The 24186-nt window shown below is 45.7% G+C and overlaps 2 protein-coding genes across 8 annotated transcripts in view; both read right to left on the bottom strand.

Annotated features, from left to right (window-relative positions):
• Positions 1-102: 102 nt before the first annotated feature.
• Positions 103-9206, bottom strand: ndufs2 (NADH:ubiquinone oxidoreductase core subunit S2). The gene is made up of 14 exons (XM_012861501.3): positions 9082-9206; positions 7260-7363; positions 6988-7178; positions 6686-6806; positions 4657-4769; positions 4429-4503; positions 3504-3581; positions 3307-3392; positions 3092-3211; positions 2860-2989; positions 2162-2257; positions 798-881; positions 335-392; positions 103-243 (listed from the first exon to the last, which is right to left on the bottom strand). Exons 1-14 carry the CDS (start codon positions 9189-9191, stop codon positions 206-208), a joined length of 1404 nt encoding a protein of 467 aa, XP_012716955.2. The 5' UTR covers positions 9192-9206; the 3' UTR covers positions 103-205.
• Positions 9207-12815: 3609 nt separating this feature from the next.
• kirrel1a (kirre like nephrin family adhesion molecule 1a) overlaps positions 12816-24186 on the bottom strand; it is a 53121-nt gene continuing 41750 nt past the window's right edge. For 6 of the 7 annotated variants that reach the window (XM_036146214.1, XM_036146215.1, XM_012861492.3 and 3 more), the window contains 5 exons: positions 20026-20242; positions 19815-19922; positions 19471-19598; positions 19107-19220; positions 12816-15198 (listed from right to left, as the gene is read on the bottom strand). In XM_036146214.1, the coding sequence (XP_036002107.1) occupies positions 14527-15198; positions 19107-19220; positions 19471-19598; positions 19815-19922; positions 20026-20242 (1239 nt within the window). In that variant the 3' untranslated portion in view covers positions 12816-14526. The remainder of the gene's footprint in view (positions 15199-19106; positions 19221-19470; positions 19599-19814; positions 19923-20025; positions 20243-24186) is intronic. The other variant, XM_036146213.1, reaches the window with a different exon arrangement.

Below are 24186 nucleotides of genomic sequence, written 5' to 3'. Positions count from 1 at the left end.
AAAAGCGCTTTTATCTGCTCAGTGACACGAACGTCTCTATAGAAATGGTTTCAGAGACCCTTCCGCCATCGCGCCGAGACAGGAAGAACGAGCCGCATCAGCTCAGAGATAAAATATTTATTAGAGCATTGTACATGTAGGATTAAAGGATGACCAGAATGAGCAGAAAACAGGAAGAAGGCCCATCTTCGCTAGCAGCACGGCGTTAACGGTCAACCTCTCCGAACACTATGTCCTGTGTGCCTGGGGGGGGGGAGAGTGATAGATAGAGTGAATAAAACACAACTTTATGACCACTTCTGCTTTTTAGCAGGGAAAATGATCACATTCTCACCGATGATGGCCACCACGTCAGCCAGCATGTGTCCTTGGGCCATTTTGTCCAGACCAGCCTAGAACGAAGCACACATATTTTAATATTCACACCAACAGCCCCCCCCCATGCCCTGCAGACCGGTTTATAAACAACCTGGGTTTTTTTTAATGATTTAATCATTATTCATGAGCAAACAGCCGGAAGACGATCCACCAACTACACTAATGGTTTGTTTATGCAGTGAAAAAGACAGCTTTGCCCTGCAACCCACATCTCAAAATGTGCTAAGCTGCAGCCACGAGCTAAGAGAAGGAAATGAAAGTGCTTCATTGGGATTTTAAAAGCCATCCAAAAATAGATCTTTTTTTTTTTTTTTTATGAAAATCATGAACTAAAAGTAGCCTTGAGGACAAGTCCTTAGATAACTTAAATTATTGATGAGTAGGCATGATTATTTCATTCTGCAGACCGGTGTACGCACCAAGTGAGCGAATCCTGGAGCTTTGATCTTACAGCGGTAGGGCCTGCTGGAGCCGTCTGATACTAAATAAACACCAAACTCCCCCTGCAAGCAACACAAGGACACACACACACACCATCACACAGAGCAAATACACCATGGTGGATAAGGAGGAACTGTGTGTAGAAGCTGAATGGACCGCGTTGTCTGCCAACAGGTTCGCTGCTGAAACAGAAAAAGAACTGTTAAATGTTAAGATTAGCCCTCATTTCTCTACCCCGCTGCTGATTGCATTATTATCAGAGGGGTGGGAGCTCCTCGGTTAATTTTGGTGACATTCCAGGTATGGATCGGGACCCTTTTACCCATTTTGTTCCGTTGCCCGCACAAACTTATAAGCATTTTATTTTGATTTTGAGATGATAAAGTACTGCAGAGTTGTGAAGTAAAACTGAGGAATTTTAATCAGTATATATCTGAAAAGTGTGGCGTGCTTTTGTGTTTAGCCCTGTAGCTGTAAAAATGGAATCTGTTAGTGGCCTCAGTGGTTTGATGATGAAGACTGGTGAAAAAAGATCACTGTGGAAACCAAGGAGAGCTGGTAGAGACTGGCAGCCAGAACTCTGGCAAACCATGGTTCTCATAGAGGTTGATTCAGGGGTTGAATACACATGCAAGCCACACTTTTCAGATTTTTAGTGTTAAAAAAAATATCTTTGAAAACATGCATCAATTTCCTTCTGCTTCACAAATATCCCCAATTGTGTGTGTGTGTGTGTGTGTGTGTGTGTGTGTGTGTTCAGCACTTATAGCCTGGCTTTAACCTACATAAAATAATTTAGCTATGATCAAAAGTCTGCAATACTGTACTTAAAAACCATCCTCCAGACAGAGACGGATAGCTCTCCCGCTCAGGTAGCATGTGTGTCTGCGGCGGGGCGGAGTGATATGGGAAGAATATTTAATGAGGCTTATGGTGCGAACATATGGGAAATTCTTTGAAAGAACACCGACATCGCCCTATATCCATGATGACGGTTGTTCTGTTTAGGTTTTCCCTGTGTCGCTCTCGTCAGCATCACGGGTTGGTTTCAATGGGAATGTTTGAAGTAGCATGTCAGTAAAGATGACAGACAAGTGGTTTATCCAATCATATGCAAGAATTTTTGATAAGGCCCCGCCTTCTGGAAATTCATCTCCAATTGAGCGATTCCAGATGAATGTGTGGAGACGTGTGGAGCTCGGCGGCACTACAACCATCTGGCCAGAGTCAGGTTACACTACAGCATCATGTTTAGCAATAATGTTCAAGTACAAGTGAGAAAAAAGCAGCAGGAAGTAGAGCACAACCTGACCTAAATATGATACAGTGTGTGTGGCCTCACCTTAGGTGCCTCTACAGCCGTGTATGTGGCCCCGGGGGGCACCTGGTAGCCCTCGGTGTAAAGTTTGAAATGATGGATCAGAGACTCCATGGATGTCTGAAAGGAACAGGTGAAGGTTAATAAAAAAATATATATATATAAACAACGAGCCTTCCAGTTGAACAACAGGAGATCTAATCCTGCTCTGGAAAATGTCTCTGGGGCTACGTTCACTCTGCAGGGAAATGCAACCAAATCTGATCCGACCCATTTCATGGCAGTGTGAACCGCCCAATCCTGACCTTTTCACCCCCCAAAAAAATCCAATTTGGGCCCCTTTTATATGGGGTTCTAATTCAGATACGCACCAAAGCGTCTACAGTCTGAACGGTCATGTTGCATTTCATCCGTCTCATGTCACTCTCCTGGCTCTCACTACACATCCACACACAGCAGTTTTTTTTTTTAACAAATCTTTATTGAATACCTCTAGAAACAATTACATTCACCATTACTTCCATAACGGCAACCTAATAAATCCGATTTCAGCAAAAACTCAAGAGTTGAGCATCAAGACCAGCAGTGTGAACGTAGCCTTAGAGCTAAACTGGTCCAGTTCTGACCATTTGGAAACTGAACACCAACAGATAAAGAGTCGAGCAGAAAAAAAAATCCCTCTCAACATAGAATCCAAGTGAAAGGCCAAATGCTCTGCCTACCTTCATCTCAGACCTCTTAGGCGGAGCCACTTTGGCATCATCCACCTTTATCTCCCCCTCTGGCATCTTGTTGAGTGCCTGCAGCATGATTCTCAGGGACTGCCTCATCTCCTCCACCCGGCACAGATACCTGGATCCATGCAAGCAAACCAAAACCGTGACTTCCTAGTCCTAATCCGACACATTTCTCTCTGCAGGAAGAACAGATTTGCTGACGAACGCCGTCCGTTACCTGTCATAGCAGTCTCCATTGGTTCCGATAGGAACGTCGAACTCCACTTCATCGTATTTGTCATACGGCTGGGACTTCCTGAGGTCCCACTTGATTCCCGACCCACGCAGCATCACCCCACTGATAAAGGCGTGAAACAAGACACGCATGAGTGTTGGTGCTAGCGACAGCTGTTAATACGGCCGTACTCGGCCCCGCTTTAACTCGACGCTCACCTGAAGCCGTAGTTGAGGGCGTCCTCGGTGCTGACGATCCCGATGTCCACGGTGCGGTTCTTCCAAATCCGATTGTTGGTCAGCATCTGGACGGACAGAATCCAACATGGCGCTGCAGTGGGTTAACGCCTCTTGGCTACACATGCTTCTCAGCATTTGCTTGTTCAGATCACGTAACTATACATGGAGTCCCGTACCTCTTCCACCTCGTCGATCCTCAGAGAGAAACTCTTGCACCACTGATAGATGTCGTCCATGAGGCCGAGGGGCAAATCCTAGAACGCGTCAAGGATGAACAGGACGTAAACCAACAATGCCAGGCAGGCTTCCACATCCTTTATGGTCTCTAATGTTTCCCACAGTCAGAGTCTCTATCTGCCAAATTACCGCATTTTTCAGACTATAAGTCGCTCCGGAATATAAGTCACATTCATTTAGAAATTTATTTCACAATATCCAACACTAAAAACTGGCATTTAATCTAAACAAATTAGCACAACAAGCCACCAACTCCCAAGGTTGGAGTTGGTGGCTTTTCAGTCTAATTACGCTGAAATTAGTCCGTGAGCATTACGGTGCTACATGCTAAGCTAACAGTTTGACACGGATGTTTCAGAGCAACATAAAGCTGATGTGTATCAGTGAAGTTGTAACCCGCCTGGACAACAGACCTGTAAGCTAGCGCTAGCTGTTATTAGCTTCACACTAACAGGGTTCTGTTACGGTCTGTTTCCTTGGAGCTGCACCACAAAACGCTTCGCTGCATGAATCCATACTAAAACAGCAGAACAACATCCAAACATGTGTTCAGTCTTTGTTGTCTAAGTTAATGTTTTAATTCATTTTTAAGTAGTGCAATAGCAGCATATAGTTTTCACAGCCCTAGAGCGCCCTCTTGTGGCCATTAGGTAAAGCTTACTGCTTGGTTCATCTAGGTTAGTATGAGCTAACATTTAAAATTGATATACAAGTCGCACCTGACTGAAAATAGCAGGATTGGCCAAACTATGAAAAAAATAAAAATAAAAATAAAAAGTGTGACTTATAGTCCGAAGAATACGGTACTGATCGCCGTGGAACATCAGGATGCATCAGTGTCGGTGGAGGGAGACGGTCACCCACCTGATGAACCCCGCCCGGTCTGACGTAAGCTGCGTGCATTCTGGCTCCGGACACTCGTTCGTAAAACTCAAACATCTGGGAGACGACAAACAAGTTTCAACGTTAGTCATCAATGCGCTCGGCTCTCCAGAGGAGGCCAGCCTAGAACATCATCCCCTTGCAGCCTTGTCACAGCAGCGCTGTGGCCTGTAGCTGTTTGGGTCGAGGCGGCATCGGCGGCCTGCTCACCTTCTCTCTCTCCTCAAACATCCAGAAGAAGGGCGTCATGGCGCCGATGTCCAGCGCGTGTGTGGTGATGGCCATGATGTGGTTCAGAATGCGCGTCATCTCTCCGTACAGAACTGTGAACACAGCAGACCCGTTCAGAGCCCAGAGCCACGCCTACTTTACCAGGAGCTGCTCAGAAAGAGGTTCTGATCTGGATTCTTTCTCGCATGGTGCCGCTTCCAGCTTCTCTGATTGGTGGCAAAAAGGAAAATACAATTTAGATCACATAACAAATTTCAACAAGCTTGAAGGTGCCACTTCTGAGCATCAGTTGCTTTTTTTTTTTCTTTTAGTACTAAATCCAATTTGATGTGAAACGTCCTCCAAACTGACTGTGGTGTTCCTAAGCTACTAAGAAAACATTTTTTTTCTCCAACTCACAAAAGGTACATTTAAATACATATCAGTGGAGATATATGAATAGATTTCAGCTGTGGGGATAAGAGAAAAATCTAAATAAATATAAAGATGTGCGTGCAGCTCTTTTAAAAGAAGCATAACCAGATAAGATCCTTGAAATAATATGCTCATCGTTTCATCCACAGAAAACCCAAATGTTAGAAGAGAATTTGTGCGACTGATTAGTGAGACCCACACACATGCTTTATTGGATCTGTCCAACAAACAGCGCCCTCTATCTTCTGCAATTATCACTGACACCCCACACTCACCGTTACCTTAAATAGCTCAACACACACACACATACAGAGCCTTGTAAAAGTATTCAACCTCCCTTGGCCTTTTATCTATTTTTTAATTACAATCTTTAATTAAAAACCTTTTTATCTAATTTTATGTGATGGCACAAAAAAAGTCTAGGTTAGTGAAGAGAAATGAGAATGAATCCACCTTTTTTTTGCTAGAAGCCCATAAAATGTTCTGGTGCAACTAATTACCTTCAAAAGTCCCATAATTAGTGAAATGAAGTCCACCTTTGTGCAGTCTAAGTGTCACATGACCTGCCAGTATAAACTTCTGAAAGGCCCAGAGGCTGCAGCAGCGTTGAGGTGGAGGAATCACTCCATGGAGACCAAGGAGCTCTCCAGACAAGTCAGGGACAAAGTTGTTGAGGAGAACCAGAACTCACAGGTTCCAAGGAGCTGCAGAGCTCCACAGCAGAGACTGGAGGATCAGTCCAAGGGACCGCAATAAGCTGTGTGCTCCACAGAGCTGGGCTTTAAGGAAGAGTGGTCAGAAAAAAAAACTATTAACGATGAAAGTAAGTTTTATGTTTGCCAAAGGGCAGGTGAGGCTAAAACTGAACATTTCTGCCACAGTGAAACACGGTGGTGGCAGCATCACGCTGCGGGGATGTTTTCAGCAGCAGGAACTGGCAAACTGGTCGGAATCGAGGGAACGATGGGTGGAGCTAAATACACGGATGTCCTGGAGCAGAACCTGTCAGTCTGCCTGGGAGACTGACAGCAGAGCAACAACCCGAAGCAGACTGCTAAAGCAACACTAGAATGGTTTAAGGGGGAAACAAAATGTGTTAAAATGGCCTAGTCAAAGTCTAGACCTTGATCCAATTCAGAATCTGTGGTTAGACTTGAAGATCACTGTTCACCAGTGAAAACCATCCACCATGGAGAAGCTGGAGCAGATACAGGACATTGAGGTGCAGGAGGGCTTGTTTCAGGAAAAGCCTGACGCCCGCGGCCATAGCCGGCCCCGCTGAGGTAGCCATGTGTTGTCTCCTGCCTTCTGGTTCTTTTGCCTCTTTGAGGAAAAGGCAAAACTCCCACAGACAGGATGTGGAGAGCTCATAGAGACTGACTCGGTGGCGCTACAGAGTACTGACATAGGGTGGATTAACAGTTAAGCACGGTAAAGTTGTAGTCATGTTCTCTAAATGAAATGGTGCAAACTCTCAAACAATCCATTTTTAATCCAGGTTGTGAGACAGGAAAACAGAAAAAATGCCAGGGTCGGCGGATGCTTTAGCAAGGCACTGTCGTCCTGGTTTGGATCTGAATAGATAAATCAGCACCTCTGATCCACTGGGCCCGCGGTGGAGCCTGGATGTTGAGCAGCTTCTCCACGGCCAGAGAGTAGGCCTGCTCGTTGCACATCATGGACACATAATCCAGACGGTCAAAGTAGGGCAGAGCCTGGGGCGCGATGCAAGACAGGAGGCAATTACTGTTTTCAACCAATTTAAAACATTTTTGATGAAGTCACTGATAAATCTTGTTAAAAAAAGAACGGCTGCATGCATTTACATAAGATCACATGATTATGTCACAGGTGTGCCGTCCCATCAGGAACCCGGCACAGCTGGGCTCTGGGTACCTGGAGGTAGGTCTTATATTCTATCAGCTTCTCGGTGCCTCGGTGAAGCAGGCCGATGTGCGGGTCGCACTTCTTCACAGACTCCCCGCTCAGCTCCATCACCAGGCGCAGCACGCCGTGAGCGGCCGGATGCTGGGGCCCGAAGTTGATGGTCAGGTTGGAGACGTCCTTCTCGGCGGGCGGGTCTTTGTCTGAAAGCAGAGGAGGAGACGGTACAGAGCCGACGTCCAGGGGAGGAAAATGAAGAGGGAGCAAGGGGGCGCGGCCTGTACCGTTCCACGGGGGAGGGGTCCACTTCTCGTTGATGGCTGTGGGATACATCACGGCCCCCGCAAACTGCTCCGTCCACTCCACGTCTGGCTGCCATTGTTTCTGCCTGGAACCAGAAGGGTAGCGGGCTTTCTTAGCATCCAGTCATAACACACTCAGCCTGATGATCGGATTACTGATCATCAGGCTGAGCTGACGACAGACGGCCAAATAAACGTCACGTGAAACCTGAGGACCTCACATGAACACCGGTTGTTATTTTTAGCCGATCTGAAGCTTGACCAAACTGTCACTCTGACATGACTTTGACTAAATGAGAAACATTTTCCCCCTGTAATCACCACCAGGTCTGGAACTTTAGTCAGAGATCAGGAGCTCGGCCCACTGTCCAACGCTCCTTTCATCCATGAGTTATACATCCTCTGTACAGCTACATATACACTCACAGGATTCTATATTATATTAGCATTTAGGTGTTTAATGACGCACCTTAACCATTCTTTTGTCCGGGCTGAATGATTACAGAACATAAGTCTGCAAAACAACATTTAAAAACCATGACTGCGGCAGAATTTATAATCTATTGGGGATTTTCTATCATTCCCTCAGGTTCAACCTTTTTAGATTATATCTATATACGTTCCCGCTAACATTTGGTCACATGTCCCTGTATGGTTTCACCTCAAGCACATAATGACATGACTTCTTTTAAAGACTAAAGCTTAGACTTTCAAACCTAGGAGCACATAATCAAATCATCGTCGATCTTGGTGCCAGTGGCATGGCTGCGTCGCACAAACTGGACTGAACACTGAAGGATAAACCGACACCTTCAAATTCTTCAAAGATGGTAGAAAGCTGAGCGCTCTAACACGGCCATGGTCCCAAGCGACACGTGACAGAAGGTCTGGGAATGGACAAATCAAGCCAACGTTAACCTCAACCACACCGAAAATCTGCTGAATGCGTGTCAAACCTGAGCTATGGCTAAAGTGATTCCAGAGATTTGTGAAGAAGCAACATGGCGCATCTTACCGTCGTCACAATGTCATCGATCACAATATGTTCACATTCTACAGAACTGCCTGGAGTGCAATAAGTGTTAGCTAATTATCTAGGCTGCCTGCATCCAGGCTCTGAGCGCCACTAAGACCTTTGTCTGCATTTGTTTTTTTGATGCTAAATAAAAGGTTTGAGGAGCTAAAGAGGCGGTGAAGTCAGTTGTTTCATTGCTAGAACATCACAGGTGGGACAGAGGCTAGCTTTTCTTTAAAACCTTCTAACCCTGGCTATAAGACTCAGCTTAGAGTCTGAGTTTTTTTTTTTCATTTTTACTAGAGATGCACCGATCCGATACCTGGACCGGATATCGGATGAACGACGCCGATCCGGGATTTCTTACGTCACCAAACGCGGTGACGTAAGATGTCAACAACTAACACAAAGGCAGTTTAGAAATATAAGCCGTATGTAACATCGAGACTGAGAGGAAGCGTGCATACTCGGAGGTTTTCTCTTTGCAGAGCATCCTGTCGGGTTCTCCCAACAGTGGAGCTAAAGTTTAGAGGTCCGAAAGGACAGGCAGCATTAAGCCCAAAGGACCGCTAAGCTCCTGCTCCTCCTGCGCATTTATGTCACTATTAATACTTGGTGCCTTGCTGATAAACACGTTTATCGCTCAGAGTGACAGTCTGGAGTTTGACAGGCGCTTATTTCACAGAGACACCCCGGTAGCTTGGTGTTAGCATTAGCCGTCCGACCGCAAAGCTCCGGCTGTAAGAGCAGCGGAGCAAAGCTCCACAGCCCGGCTCCCCCTCACCCTACCTGGCCTGCAGCAGCGCACAGCCGGGGCTTAGTAAACCCTTGTTCAGGATCAAAGCGCTTGAAGGACGTCCTCCGAGCCTGGAGAGCGACCTCAACACCGTCGCCGCCATCTTGGCTGTTAAACAACCAGCCTGCTCTCTGCTTTAGTGGTTTTCCTGAGCTTTCGGCGGGGCGTTGGGAGCGCTACCGCCACCTGCCGGCGGCAACACAAAGCGACACAGATCATCCAGACTGGCGCGGATAAAAAGAAATCAGTTTTATTAATTATTGCGCTCAGAAGAACAAAATGCAATCCTAAACATTAACATTTCACTGAAGTTTATAAATTGAATGAAAGCTATAAACTAATATACCACTCCCTCATATTTAACATTAAAACAAATATAGATTTTTCAGAGTAAAGCAAAAAAAAAAAAATGTCCTCTGCCTTGCCTCTCTTCCATGCTCATGTCTCATCCCTCCCTAGCAGTGATGGATCATGTCAACCATCAACATGGTGTTCTGTTCACAAAACACTTTAAGATCAGTACATTTTATAACTACAACCACTGGCAAAAGGAAACAGTAAATAAAAGTTGGAATCACTATTCATAGAGGATGCTCTGTTGTTTTACCTTGCAATTAACTATTTAAGGAATAGGCCTACTAACTAAATAAGTGAAGAGTTGTAATTAACTGGAAGAGAAATTCAAATGAAGTGGACCGCGAAATGTGGATTCTGCTTTTCTAAAATAAAAACCTGCCAAGTCTGAAGCAAATGAGTCTACAGAGTGTTTGTAGGCTGTAATGAGCCAGTGCAGCTGGGTGGCTGGTTGAGAACATGGCCTGCCCCATGGATAGCAAGGATTATAAAACTAATTCAAAGAGGTGTGGGGAAAAGGATACCAAGGATTATAAAACAAATTCAAAGAGGTGTGGGGAAAAGATTATTTAGGTCAACCACACCTCAAATCTGGAGCAAGTCCAAGGAAAACCTTCAATTTGACCCCCAAGGAGGACATCAAGGTGTCAGGACACAAAACAATGTGCCTTGAAAAAATTCCCTCAGTCCAAAGCCAGGTCGGTCATGATGAAGTAATTTTTCTAGGATGATACCACCAAGCAATGGACCTTCAAGCCTTTCTACGGGAAACTGGTTGACACGGCCGACAAAACACTACGGAACTCTGTTTGATGGAAAGCCGATCGCAGAAATTGGAAAAGCAGAGCTGTTAACCTGTCGATTAAAACATTGGATCCTGCTAAAAAAGAAAGAGAAAAGAAAAGGGCTGACATACACAGGGGTACCACACTGTACTTATCCGGACATTGTTGGTTCACAATTCAAATGTTTTTTTCCTTTGCTGGGACCGAAGAAAGTTATATTGCAAATTGAACGGCTCAGTCATGCATTGTCAACCCTGATCACTGTGGATAAAAACCAAAAGGTCCGACATTTAGATGCGATATTTAAAAGTTTGTTACTGCTTCATGTAGAACACACACCGGCTGGAAAAGTGAGTGTCTGTCACAAAGCACATAGCAAAGTATTCCACCCTTTGTCAGGTTACAAGCCATAAACTTTGGTGCTTAATGGAGTTTTTGTGTGGCAGCATCATGCTGTGGGGATGCTTTCCTTCAATAGGGACGGACGGAGCAGCAGGTCGGAGACGATGGGAAGGTGGAAGACAGGGCGGTCCTGAAGGAAAACCTGTTGGAGATGACGTGAGGCTGGGGGTGATTAGCTTCCAGCAGGATGACACAAAGCACACGGCCAGCGTATTAATGACCTGCACTGGCCCAGCCCAAGGTCAGACCAGTTGCTAATCTGTGGCCCAGCATGTAAGCAGAGGACAACTCCAAACATAAGATTAATGGCAATACAGACCTTTGAATCCTACATAATTGCTGACATCTAGTCACTTTAAGACACCGGGACAGCATCAAAAGCATACCTCCTGCACCAGGGAAGCTGAGTGTGTCTCAGCTTCCCTGTACTGACTCATCAAATAATGAGCTGTGGGTTTGTTCCACTGAACCCAGTCTTTAATCTTTTAATACCAACAATAATAGGTTTGAAACAACTAACCATGTTATATAGTATCAGCTGTTGGACAAGGTAATAAACAAGAATGATTATGAATAAAATGAAGGAATTGTTAATTTTGTATTATTAGGTAGGCTTGCAGATGAATAAAAAAAATCTAAGCAATAAAAGGAGTCAAAGCTGAATGTGTTTTAATGTATGGATGTGTAAATGGTTTACCAGATGAATGAATTCAGCATCAGTATTTGATCAACCCTGAATGTTGCTGAAATAACAGGATTAATGGTTCTGTTTCACCGATGCCACTTTCAGAAATAAAAAAAGTACATTGTGAAACATGCTTTGATTGTTCAGTAGTAGTACTCAAATTTTGTCCTTATGTAACTATGAAACGTCTTTTTTTTAAGTGTTCGGTTGTGCCTGCACTCCCCTCTTACATCCATTGACTTCATCTTATCTGAAATCGGGTCGGGGGGGGGGGGGGGAACAGGTCCAGAAGGGAACCCAGACAACCCTTTATCCAGCGACATCCTCCAGCTCATTCAGGGGAATCTATCTCACTGCTGCAACTCTCTTCTGTTCCATGTGGAGGCAAACTCACTTTAAACATGCCGACACCTAAAGGATGCGTGTTATCCATCGTTACGTAGCCACAATTTGCAGACCTCTGCGATTTGGAAATTTTTATTTTTTTAATTGCTATTATATTACAAATGTGATTAATTGTCCAGCCCTATTCTGGACGATATAGAAAAAAAGCATATCGATAAAATAGAAATGATTATATATTGTATATATTTTAAGTGCAGCCCTGGCCATTTTATACTGTTGCTTAATGACTTATTTTTAGATAAGACTGAAAATAAACACTGAATTCAAACTCAACCCTTTATTCAACCAACTTTTTTACCAAAACTGCAAGTTTTTAAAAAGGAAAAAAGAACGTGTGCTCTCAGAACTCTTTGGAGGGGGGGCGGAGCTTGGTTCCTGGGTCTGCGTTGTAATTGGTTGGGGGGATGTAATGACTGTAATATTAACCTACATGACCAGAATGCAAAAAGTGTTATTCTATTGAACTTTTTATTGACCTTTTTTCTATCATCGATATACGTCTATCAATCTGTATATATCGTTATTGAATTATCATCCAGCCCTAGGTACCGCAAGGCGATCCTAGGTCAGATGGGATATATATATATATATATATATATATATATATATATATATATATATATATATTATACATATATAGTCCCTATATTGAGTTCTGGGTCTTTCCTGGGATTTCCTTCTAGTGGGACGCGCCCAGAAAAGCTCCTGATCAGATGTCCAAACCACCTCAACTCTCTCCTTTCGATGCAAAGAAGCAGCAAATCCACTTTGAGCTCCCCCTGGATAACAGAGCTCCTCACTCTATCTCTAAGTCTGAGGCGGCCACTCTCCTGGGGAAGCTCCCTTTGGCCTCTTGTAGCCTGGTTCTCGTTCTTTAGGTCGCGATCCACACCCCATGACCAGAGATGATGACCAGAACGTAGATAGACCGGTAAACCAAGAACTTTGCTCTTTGGCTCAGCTCTTCCTTCAGCACAGCAGACCAGAGTGACCCCCAAATGTCAGAGACTGACCCCCTACCCAGAGGGGTCGCCGATTTATGAATCAGCAATATTCCTACCAAATAACGCCGCCTCCAAAAACAACAAGCAGGACGCCTTGTTAAAAAACAGTGCTTTTATTTATGTAATACTGTGGAAAAATAATTACACACCATTTTTAAAAAATATCGAAGGTAATGAAATAAAAAAAACGAGAGCTTGATAATGCTTGTCGTACATCTTTTTGAACGGCTGTCTCTGCTACCAACAGTACGATAAGATAAACATCGGATTCTCCTAAATTCAAAAGACACAATAATACAGGATACAGTCCTACCGGAGGTATAAAAGTAGCGTAACAGGTTCGTGAGAAATGATATGGACGTATACCGAGACAGACGCACGCGCACTCATTCCGACTTCTGTACAAACACACTGTACAAATGGAAGTGTGCACCAATGCCCACCCCCCCTACCCCAACCCCTTCCTCATTCGCTCTTACCCACCCACCCACCCACCCACGCTCACAGTCACACACTAATACATGTCAATACTGTGGACAAGCCTTCATTAAACCTCTCTGCACACATTCCCCTCTGGCCAGGTTTGGCAGACAACCAACGAGGAATGATTCAAAACGGAAATGCGTGACACGCTCCTCCCATAAGGCCACTCTAAACCCATCGTCTGTGTTCGCTCCCTCTCTGTCTGCGCCAGTTTCCCGCCGTTCCAAAACACAAGGCGGCATCCCACCGACAGAAGGAGCTCCTAACTGCATCCACGCGGAACGTGAACGTTTGGCACAAGGTTTCCTTCTTTCTTCTTCTTCTTCTTTTTTTGTAGATACTCACACGGGAGAGGAACACGCCCCGGACTCAGGTCCCTCCGTCGGCGCAGCTCTCCACGTGCGCTTGCCTTCCACCGTTTGGTCCGTAACATCATACACGATACATATATGTTTTGACGCTGACAAAAATAATTCTGCAATGTTTAAAAAATAGAATACAAAGCTCTAGTCTGGTGTGCAAATAAACAGAAGACGTAACAGAGATATAGTCGAGAGACATCAGAAGATGAATACTGTGGATGAAGTGCAACATGATGGCCAACACCCGCGCCCGCCCTCCCACTTACCCACCCGCCCTCCCACTTACCCACCCTGCGCTGCCCAACAGGCCCGGCTGCACTGTACACACAGGCTCTCTGGGAATCCTACCGCTTATGTGCTCGATGATCACTGAATAAGACAACCAGCTAAAAGAAAATGAAAAACGGCGGCCAGACGTGGCTTCCACTGGCTGAGGTTTCTTCCGTTCAGCGCGTACCGTATCTGACAGGATGCTCTCTTTCATTGCTTTGCAGCGTCAGTTCAGAACAGAGGCTGGAGTGGGAGGTGGGGGGGAGGGGGTAGGGGGGGCTGGGCTCCTCAGATCTGAGATCTCTCGTCCTCGCTCGGCCTGATTGTGACTTGCGCTGTCCGCTCTCACAGAGCTCACGTTTACAAACATCGGGAGTGAGGGAATTCTGCGCCGTGTGGAGTTTCCCGTCCCTGTCTCATTAAAACTCCTTCGTTTCACCCTGTTTTCTCTGCTCTCTGTGTGTCTTTCATCCTCCCTGTCTCACGGGCATGGATTCAGGATTTGTGCCTGCGTGTGTGTCTGTGTGTGAGGCCAGGTTAATGTCTAGCAGGACACGCTAAAATGTGTTTATGTACGTTTGTGAGTGTGTATGTGTGTGTTTCAGTTGTGACACTATTTATAAGATGCCTCTTTATGCTGGGCTAAGACTGTGGGGGAGAGGGGGGGAGGGGGTTCTGCATCTCCCTCTCACACGTGAGTCTGCATTCGCTGCGTGTGTCGGCTGTGGGAGTAGTCAGAGTGCTGCGAGGTGTAGGAGAAGCGAGTAGAGCTGCCGTACTTCCCCAGTCCAGTCTCTGATCCGGAGGGAGCCGGGCCCACCGGGCCCGCCGGGCTGACCCCGACCCCGGGGCTTGGCATCCCGGACCCGACCCCGTACATCTCGTAGGAGGGGCCGGCCTCCAGAGGGGCCAGGCTAGACGGCGCGAAGCCCATGCGGTAGGTCTGGTAGTGTGAAGGGTATCCGTAGTTGTCGTAGGCCAGCTGGGAAGTGGAGTCCAGGAGGCTACAGTCCCCGAGGAAGTCAGTGGCCGCTGGGGCGGGGTTAGCGGGGGGCTGCTGGCTTTGGCCCCCACGGGTGAACGTGTTGAACTGGGCGTAGCTGATGTGAGAGAGTCTGGAGGGCGGCCGGGGGTCGTAGCAGGCTTGTGGGCGTCCGGGGGAGGTGAGAGGACCTGGGGGGACGGGGGCTCCCCCGCTGGCAGTGGCCCCTGAGCCTCCAGTGCTGCTACTGATAGATGCAGCTCCCCCTGGTGTTCCTGCGGGGGAGCGGTAGTCGGCGTAATGCATGGTGGAACGGGACCCAGGGTGCACTTCGTCCTGGGTGGAAGCTCGCACATTGTAGTACCCGTTAGTAGGGTCCTGAAGAGACAGGCGGAAGCAGAAGTAAGCCTTACATCGATTCAAAAACGCTGAGGACACGCAACCCTTTTCACATTTTGTCCCATTATTGGGATTTTAAGTGATGCACAAACACAAAGTAATGCATTTTTTGTGTAAAGTGGAATAGAAATAATGCATAGTTTTCAATCATTTTTTTTTTACAAACAAAATCTGAGAGTTGTGGGCCACAGTCAGTGGTTTGTGGAACTTCACTGCAGTTCCAGCAGCAAGTCTCTGGGGTACATCTCTACCAGCACCGCAGATCTAGACAATGAAATACTATCCCGATCATCTTCATAAAGTAGCTAAAGCAAAATTAGATCGTATTGAGAACCTTTGTGAACATTTTTCAAGCCTAGCCAAGCATTCCTAATTTGATGTAGGTCTGGACTTTGAGCCAAGGTAGGAAATGAATATGCCTTTATCTACATCTGTGTGTTTCGGTTTTACTTTGTTCTCGTCACACGGTGAGGAGGCTGAGTTGAGGATGCAGTTTTGTGCCATGGTCACCTTCTTCAACGTGTTTACGGTGTCCCCTACAGGGCTACATGTGGCAAACCGTAACCAGGACTTCTTCTGGCTTTCTTTCTACAATGGCTTTCTTCTTGCCACTCTCATAAATGTCCAACCTGTCTGCTGTTCCTTGGTATTCATGCAGCGGTTTGCTCCCTGATTGTATCTACCTAACCTCCGAGGCCAGAACCAGAACAGCTGCATTTATACTGAGATAAAGCACACACAGGTTGGGGCTGGACAATATAATAAAATAAAACTGATCAAATTGATCTATATCGATAATTTGCAAAAAATTCTAAACATTTTATGCTGTTGCTTAATGATCTAATGATTAAAACTGTTTTAAAAAATAATTAAAAAAACATTTATTAAAAAAAAACACTGAGTTCAAACGTAACCCTTTATTCTACCTAATTTTTTAGCAAAATTACAAGTTTTTGAAAAAAGAAATAAGAGCATGTGCTCTATGAACTTTTTAAAGGGGGCGGAGCTTGGTGACAGAGTGCTCCTGGGTCTGCATTTCTGATTGGTTGGGAGGATGTAATGGCTGTAGTATTAACCTATATTACAGGCTAGAATGCAAAAGGAAGGAAAACTGCTTTTCACTGAACTTTTTACTGGCCCCTTTCGCATCACATGTCTATCGATCAATATATATATATATTGTTATTGAATTATAGTCCAGCCTTAACACAAGTCGACTTTATTTATTAGGTGACTTGAAAATATGTACACTGGATCCTATGTAGAGGTATCGAAGTGAAGATGGCCGACTAAAGCCGGGCATACACTGTACGATTTTTTGGATCGGGCTGAGTTTCAGCTGCATGGTGCATCCTGCGTCGTGTAGTATACAGGGGGTAACGAGGGGCGATTAGCCTCTCACCACCACCTCACGATCAGGAAGCGTACGGTCGACCCAAAATCAAGCATGTTTGAAATTCAGTCAGCCCTCGTGAGTGATTGTGAGCGCGTCCTGCTGTTGAAGCAGAGCTACGAACCGATTTCCCCCAACCTCGCGCACTGTGCACGCGCAAATAAGTAGATTTTTCTTCTTCTTCTCAAACGAAAACATAGGAGCAGAGAGAAGCATGGCGGCGGTACGTGTGACATGGAGTCAAACTACGGAGGAACAGCTCGTAGAATTACCAAGGCAGCACATTTTGTTCTAAAGAGCCTCATTTTTAACAGTTAGCATCGACACTTCTGCCTTTTTCTTCTTCTACTGTTGACATTTGGCTTCCGGGTAGACGACTCCGAGTAGCGCCATCTTTCTACAGGGCTGAGTCCGACATGTGGTTTTTAGATGTACAGTGTGAGCAGTCAGGTCGCATCAGAGCATCAGGCCGTACAGTGTAAGAACAGATATGGTGAGCTGTGAACTTTTAAACCCTGTGGTTACGTCGTACAGTTTGAGCTGTATATGAGAACCACGATTCAAAATATCGTACAGTGTATGCCCGGCTTAAACCGCTCCACAAGTTTTCTTCTGCTTTACAGACAAAAGTAAACACAATGCCTTGCAAAGAATATCTGTGGGATATTTTTGGGGCCTGTGTGTAAAAGCTGAAAATCCTTTGCTCATCTGTTTTCTTTTTTTCCAGCAGCGTTGCACCAATCTATTTCAGGCTTCTTTCCCCCTCTAACTTTGCTTCACTGCTTTAGTGCTTCAGGCGGTGAGTCGGAAAGAGAGGGAGAAAAAAAAAAGGACGCCGGGATGATCTAACCACGTCCCGGGGTGGATTCCTGTCTGCGTTTCTTCCGCAGGATCTGAGGCAGCGCTCCGGCTTCAGGGCTCTGCCTTCATTTGCCCTCACAGACTGTTCATGGGACGGGGGAGAGCAACGTTCTGGCAGGTGGTGTAAAATGCTAACAGTGAGTTGGTTATGCTAATTTGTCACAGCTAAATATTTTTGTTCATAAAGCAAATTTTTACATCAGACAGAGATAGGCTGAGGAAATATAACAAGCAGTTTTCAATTAATGAGTTCATTTCTGAAAGATAAGAGAGCAATCCAAACCACCCTGGCTCGATGTGAAAAAGCACCTACACCTATCCTAATAACTGGTTGTGCAACACTTTGCAGCAACACCTGCTATGAAGTGTTTGGAGCAACTGACAGTGAGTGTTTTATGGACCCCCTCCCTTTTGCAGGATTGTCTACATTCAGGAAGATTGACCATTGAAGGCATGTTTAAGGTCATGCCACAGCATCTCAGATGTAAAACTCGATTTTGATATGGCAGTAAAAAACTCTGACCCACATCCAGGCACTGACGCCCCAGACCATCACGCTACCACCAGCACCACTGTCACAATGAGCTCCCTTTTTTCTGAAATGCTGGGTTCGTTTTACGGAAGATGTAACACGACACGCACCTTACAAACCGTTCCACGGCATCTTTTCCCAAAAGCTTTGGGGATCATGAAGGATTTTGGGGAAAAATGTGAGAGAGGCCTTTGTGTTCTTTAAAGGAGCAATAAGTGAAACTTCACCACTAGATGGGGCTTGAGGACTGACTGTAGCCCAAAACAAGATGTGTGACAAGCCATGCTTCTCTCTACCTCCTTCCTACCTTCCTACACGCATATTTGCAAAGGATAAATTCACAGCAAAATCATCTTTCTGAGGAATATGTCTAGTGAAGAAGTATGTCATAACTTTATAATCCTGTTATCAAGAGAATGTTTTGATAGGCTAGGCATGTTGTCCGCCATTTTTCTCCTACACTACAGTGCTCTGATGGTGGCATTTTATGGGCAGGGAGCGACTAAGCCCTGAGTGGCAGCTGTTCACGTGCACATACGCGCACGTAAATGAGACTGGAGGACAACACAGAGAGATAGTGTATAATGTCATACCGCATTTAATCTAAAAAGATACCTTTAGTTCTTGACATCACTATGTTGTAGTTCTTTCTATCTAAAATAAAGAGATTTCGCTTATTGCTCCTTTAAGGTCAGCAGTGGGGTTTGGACTGGATATTTTTGGCATTCTGGGTTCTTTTGTGACAGACTGGATGAGCAGCGGATGCACTCTCAGAGCAGTAATGGGATTGTTCCTCGCTGTTCTCCACTCTAACATGTTTCTCTGTTTGATTATACACTGGACCAGACTGCCTTGGTAAGCTCTTTTTTCCTTAATAATTGTAATCCTCATTTGAAAAATGTGTATTGTACTTATTTTGGTCTGATGTTAACTCTAGTTTGATGATCTAAAACATTTCATAGTGAATAAGAAGAAAAACATTTTCCAAATTGCATCCTCATAGCGTCAAAACGTGTCAATGATTGATGCAAGCTCCGCACCGAGGTGTGGTCCAAATAAAATAAAATAAAAAACGATATGTTTTAAAGAAAGACGCCTCACCTTTAGGTCGTACTCCTGCCGGGTGTCCAGGGTGTCGCTCCGGAGGTCCGACTTGAGTTCTATGTCATCTTTAAAAGGCTGATTAGAAGGAGAGAAGGACACAGAAGGGAGAAACTAAACCGTCAAACAACAGAACGAACAAAAAGGAGAGGAGCCAGAACAGAAAACAGAAGCGGGAAGGAGAAAACAAGAGTACGAGAGAAAAAGAGAAAGTGGAGTTAAAAAGGAGCGAGTGAAGAGGAAGCTGGTGTTTGCTTTCAGTGAAGAGGTACAGCGCGGGACACGGCAGGGAGTTATTCTACAGCTACAGGCTGTGGAAACAGATCCCAACCCAAAGACAAACACCCCGCTCGCTGCCGCTCACCGAGTACATGGCCTTGACCATGCGCGAGGCCGTGGACACGCTGCCGGAGTCCTCCTCCAGGCTGTGGGTCTCCTTGGTGATCGTCTCCACCTTGATGTCGGGCTTGCCCAACGTGACCCCGCGCCGGCCTGCGAGCACAAACACGAGCAGAGTGAGAAACACGCCTGTGGAGTCGGTGTGTGTTCACAGGCTGGGAAGAGAACCAACATCCCTCTCCTGGAGAAGAAGCTGACTCCCTTTGCTTTGGGTACAAGACTTACATCCCCCCTCCCCCACAAAGAAAAAGAATTCCACTCTGGAAAGAATATAAGAACTTAGCAAGGGGAAAGGGGAAGATGACTCACTGCCTTTTCGCTGCCGGTAGAAGATGAGCACAAGAATGAGCAGGAAGATGAAGAGGAGAATGGTGGAGCCAACCGTGCCACCGGCTATTATCCCCACCGGAAACTCCTCTGCAATGACAGGGGGAACCACACACACAGGGGGAGAGATTAGGAACGCAATCCCGGTGCAACTTCTCAGCCAAGCTACGCAAAGCGTGGGTTTCTAGCTCACCGGTCTCCTCCAGCGTAATGATCATGGTGCCCGGGCCAAACGAGTTCCAGGCCGTGCAGTTGTAGGTGGACAGGAAGTCCGACTCCATCACGTTGTTGATGGTGAGCGTGGAGAGGACGCCGCCCCCCTCGGCTGCCGGCTTGCTCTGCTCCACCGTGTACCTCTCCAGCAGCGTGCCCTTCTCCTTCTCCCACACGTTCTCCTTCCACGCCCACACCTGCAGCGCACAAACAGCACGGCGGGCCTGATGAGACTCAGTCAAAGAAATGCACTCAGATTCGGTCCGACGAGGGATTCACACGTCGGATTCATCCGTGCAGCTCCACCCCCACAAGGCGGGTTTACGACTCCTTGCCAGAGTATCCCAACTCCTGGACCTTGCCCACATTGTGTCCCTTTGCAACCACAGACTGTCCTGGGATCTCGTGTGATCGACCAACACCAAGCAGCATGTAACGTAAAGTTAAAGTGAAATGTTACAGGATTTTCAACCATGTCTTTGGCCATTCTGATATGACAGCCCTGTATTCAGTTTATATATCAATATATAGTGCAGCTCTACTCAAGAACGGCCAACAGAGAACCACATTGAACGGCTTTCTGTTCCCAAGTAGCTGTACCACCAAGTGATGCCTTGTACTCAAGGACCAAAAAATTAGGAAAAAAAGAGAATAACCCAAAAATCTCTATATATTGTGATTTAAAAGAAAATCTACACTACAAAATTAGATCATTTTAATTAAACAAATTAGACAAATTTTCTGTAGGAACGGGATGTGTAAATCATTGTAGAACCAGAAGTTAGGACATCAAGATGTATTTCTCTTACTCTGCTGAGTTCTCCTACTGTTCAAAGCAGATTTTATTACACTGGAGCTTCATTCGATGTAAAGTCGTTGGGTAAAAGATGGAGTTCTATTTTCTAATGAAATGAAGGGAATTTAAAAAGTGTGGTTATTAAGACCTGACATTTTCAATTGTAAGATTTTATCTTGCCTGTAATAATATTGCCCTAATTAAAAATAAATAATAGATTTCCATCTGTACAGGCGGAATCTTTCTTGAAATGCAGTTGGGGAGGCCGCACAAACTCTGTACAGGGGCTGCAATCTGGACACGCCTGGTATAGAATCATGGAGGTGTGTTCTCTGGAGTGACAAATCCAGCCTTTCTGTCAGGCAATCCATGGGTTGAATCTGGGTTTGGCAGCCTGAGGAATGACATGCTGGCTGCATTGTGCTAAGTTATAGGTGTGGGGCTATTTCTCAGGTGACGGACTTTAGAAAGCCCTTAAGGTTGCTTTATGCTTGACGCACGTACGATCCGCGTGGAAGTGAGAAGTGCAGACGCCACGTCTGCAGCACTTATGCTACATGTGCAGTAGCACTTTTCTCCTAGACTCTAGAGGTCAGTATTGCACTCCTACACAAAGCATACTACACCGCTACACATAAAAATAGAAAACACAGTTGTTTCCAACATTTAAGCCTCTTACCTTTTCCCAAGAGTGATGTTAATTTCTGTCCGGGAATTGTTAACTTGTTGATCAATGTGATCTTTCTTGGGCCGAATCATAAAGATATCTATATTTATGAACCTCCAGCAGAAGGAGCGTTTGCTAGTCCTCCATGTTTTCCATGTGGGACTGTCCGCGTAGCAACAAATTTTCCCAGGTGCGTGGTGCGGAAACTTTTGGCCGTGTGGACCTGGCGGATGCGTCAAGCATAAACCAGGCTTTAGTTCCAATGAAAGGAACTCTTGATGCAGCAACATACCACAACATTTTCAATGATTACATGCTCTGGACTCTGTGGGAACAGTTTGGGGAAAATCCCGCTCACCAGTGTCTGACCTCACAAATGTTAGAAGAATGGCCAGATGTTCTTATTAACACGCTTTTAAACCCTGTAGATCATTTCCCCCGAAGAGCTGAATCTGATATAGCTGCAAAGGGTGCGTCAAAGCCGTATTAAAGCCTTTGAATTAAATTGTGGCGCTATTAAAGTTCGTGTGTTTGTACAGGAAAGTCCAAAAATACTTTTGTTATCATAGTGTAGCTGTCTCATTGGCTGATTGTTTGACCTAACTCATGGATCTATGCAGCTTGCTTGCTAATCTGTTTAAAGTTGAGTGGGAAGCATCTTTAAACAAAGCACAAAAAGATAAATCCTTATTCTGTGGTTTTATAAACTTTCCCCCATTGTTTATCTGTCTGTTAAAGGTCTGAACAAGTTTCCAAAACTATGGAGTTTCGTTTTTTGTTTTTTTTGCCACATCAAAAATCCCCAGGCCCTTGACAGAGAAGTAGGTTTTGTGAATTAGGAAGAAGTCAGCAGTGGCCCTTTACATCCATCTCCCTCCAACATTTTGTACAGCTCATCCGAGCGAGTCCGCTGCAGGACTTCCTGAGAGCAGCAACAGTGCGCACGCTTCTACAAACTGAAGCCGAGCATCACAGTGGGTGACTGAGCTGGCGAGAATATTGCTCATTCTCCACCTTTAGAGCCACTAAAAGCAGCTGTATTATTCAGCATCGGAGTACTGTACCAGGCTCAGTTAATTATGCATAAGCCCACATGTTTCTATAATGTGCCCACTTATTGGAGAGAGGGGGAGGAGGGTGGAGCGGAACCTCCTAGCTGTGGCGTTTACAGGGACAACTGCTCCTCTCCGGTCCTTCATCTTTTATAAATGTCTTTCTGTCCCGAACTTCCCCGCTTGCATTAGGGAGCACGGCGCCGCGAGTCAGGACGGATCAGTCACCGAGCCGAGGCCGCTGTGCTGCGTCCGGGCTGCGCACTGACGCAGAGCTAAAAGCGGACTGGCTTAGTGTTGCTCTGTTTATGTGATGGGATGGAAGAACGCTCTGAGAGGGTTCCAGGCTGAGTCACCACTCAGCGACGGAGAAAAAAAAAAAACAAAGGGGGGGGCAGCGTCTAACAGCATCCAGCGTGCAGGAACCGAGTCATGTAGGAAGGGACAGAAAACAGTGCGCTCCAAACTGCTGTTAGCCTAAAAGCTACAGCCATGTGCTCTCTGTGGCCAAAGCTTTTCCTTGTCTGTCATTATTCCGCGCTCAATAATTGATGCTTCACTGAGATTTGAACATTTCCATTAAAGGTGCCGGAAAGGCTCCGCTTTGCATCATAAAGTGTCTTGTAACAGAGTTTCATGTGAAAAACCAACAAAATGTGATGCATAAGTATGAGGGGAAGGAACATGATACATGGTTCTCAGAATTGTAGCATGTGTCTGAAAGCAGACCCCCCTTTACTCTGACACCACTAAATAAAATCCAGTGAACGCAGTCGACTACAGATGTCAACTAACTAATAAATAATGTAATACAGTATAAACTGTTCTGTTTCTGGACTCGGGGTTGAGCATTAGTGAACAAGCAGCATCATGAAGACCGAGGAACACAGCAGACAGGTCAGGGAGAATGCTGCGGAGACGGTTAGGTTGCAAAATGACACGCCGAAGGTTAAGCATCTCACAGGGAACATCTGAAAATGACAATCTACCAAGGCACGGCCGTTTACATAGACAAACGGTCTGTGCAAGTGGAGCATTAATCAGAGACACAGCTAAGAGGCCCACGGTGCAGACATGCAACATAGGAGAATCTGTTAGTAGAGGCATTGAGTCTGGCTTTAAGGAAGAGCGGTAAAAAGTATGCAGTTGTTGAAAGAAAGCCATAAGAAGTACTGTTTACAGCCAAGGTCATGTAGAGGACACGTGGAAGAAGGGGCTCTTTTTTTTGTGAATTTTTTTTTCCGTCAATGTATTTCACCCTCAGCCTAGCTGGATAGAGAGTCTGAAAGGGGATCTGCTGGTCCTCCACAAGCTTATATACCTCTGCCTATTCTTTTCTTTTCTTCACTGCTGGGTTGGTGGAGACATTCTAGGTAATTCCTTGTTCTGTAATGCCTTCCATTTGGTCTTAGGAACTTGGGCCTGAGGAATTTGATGACACTGGAGTGTGGGTCGGCGCCATCAGGGGGTGACGGGCCTAGAGAGTGACGTGCCCAATCAATGTGAATGTCAGGCTCATCTCAGGACAGCTCAGAACAGTCACTCATCAGAAAAGAGTCTCGCTCTGCTGTCTTGGGTACACCGTAGATATGTAGGTTCTCTCTTCTTGCACCTGTTCTCTAACTC

Source organism: Fundulus heteroclitus, chromosome 14 (assembly GCF_011125445.2).
Source record: "Fundulus heteroclitus isolate FHET01 chromosome 14, MU-UCD_Fhet_4.1, whole genome shotgun sequence".
Lineage (NCBI taxonomy): Eukaryota > Metazoa > Chordata > Actinopteri > Cyprinodontiformes > Fundulidae > Fundulus > Fundulus heteroclitus.
The sequence above is the reverse complement of the archived record's forward strand: the minus strand, read 5'-3'. Positions and strand labels throughout refer to the sequence as shown.

What these genes read in the sequence shown, in the direction of transcription:
- ndufs2 (XM_012861501.3), bottom strand. Translation starts at nt 9,191, where the DNA reads ATGGCGGCGACGGTGTTGAGGTCGCTCTCCAGGCTCGGAGGACGTCCT. An exon ending in GCGGGCCCAGTGGATCAGAG is followed by an intron (nt 4,770 to 6,685) that starts GTGCTGATTTAT and finishes CTGTGTTCACAG; the next exon opens with TTCTGTACGGAGAGATGACG. An exon ending in CTAAGAGGTCTGAGATGAAG is followed by an intron (nt 2,258 to 2,859) that starts GTAGGCAGAGCA and finishes TGTTCCTTTCAG; the next exon opens with ACATCCATGGAGTCTCTGAT.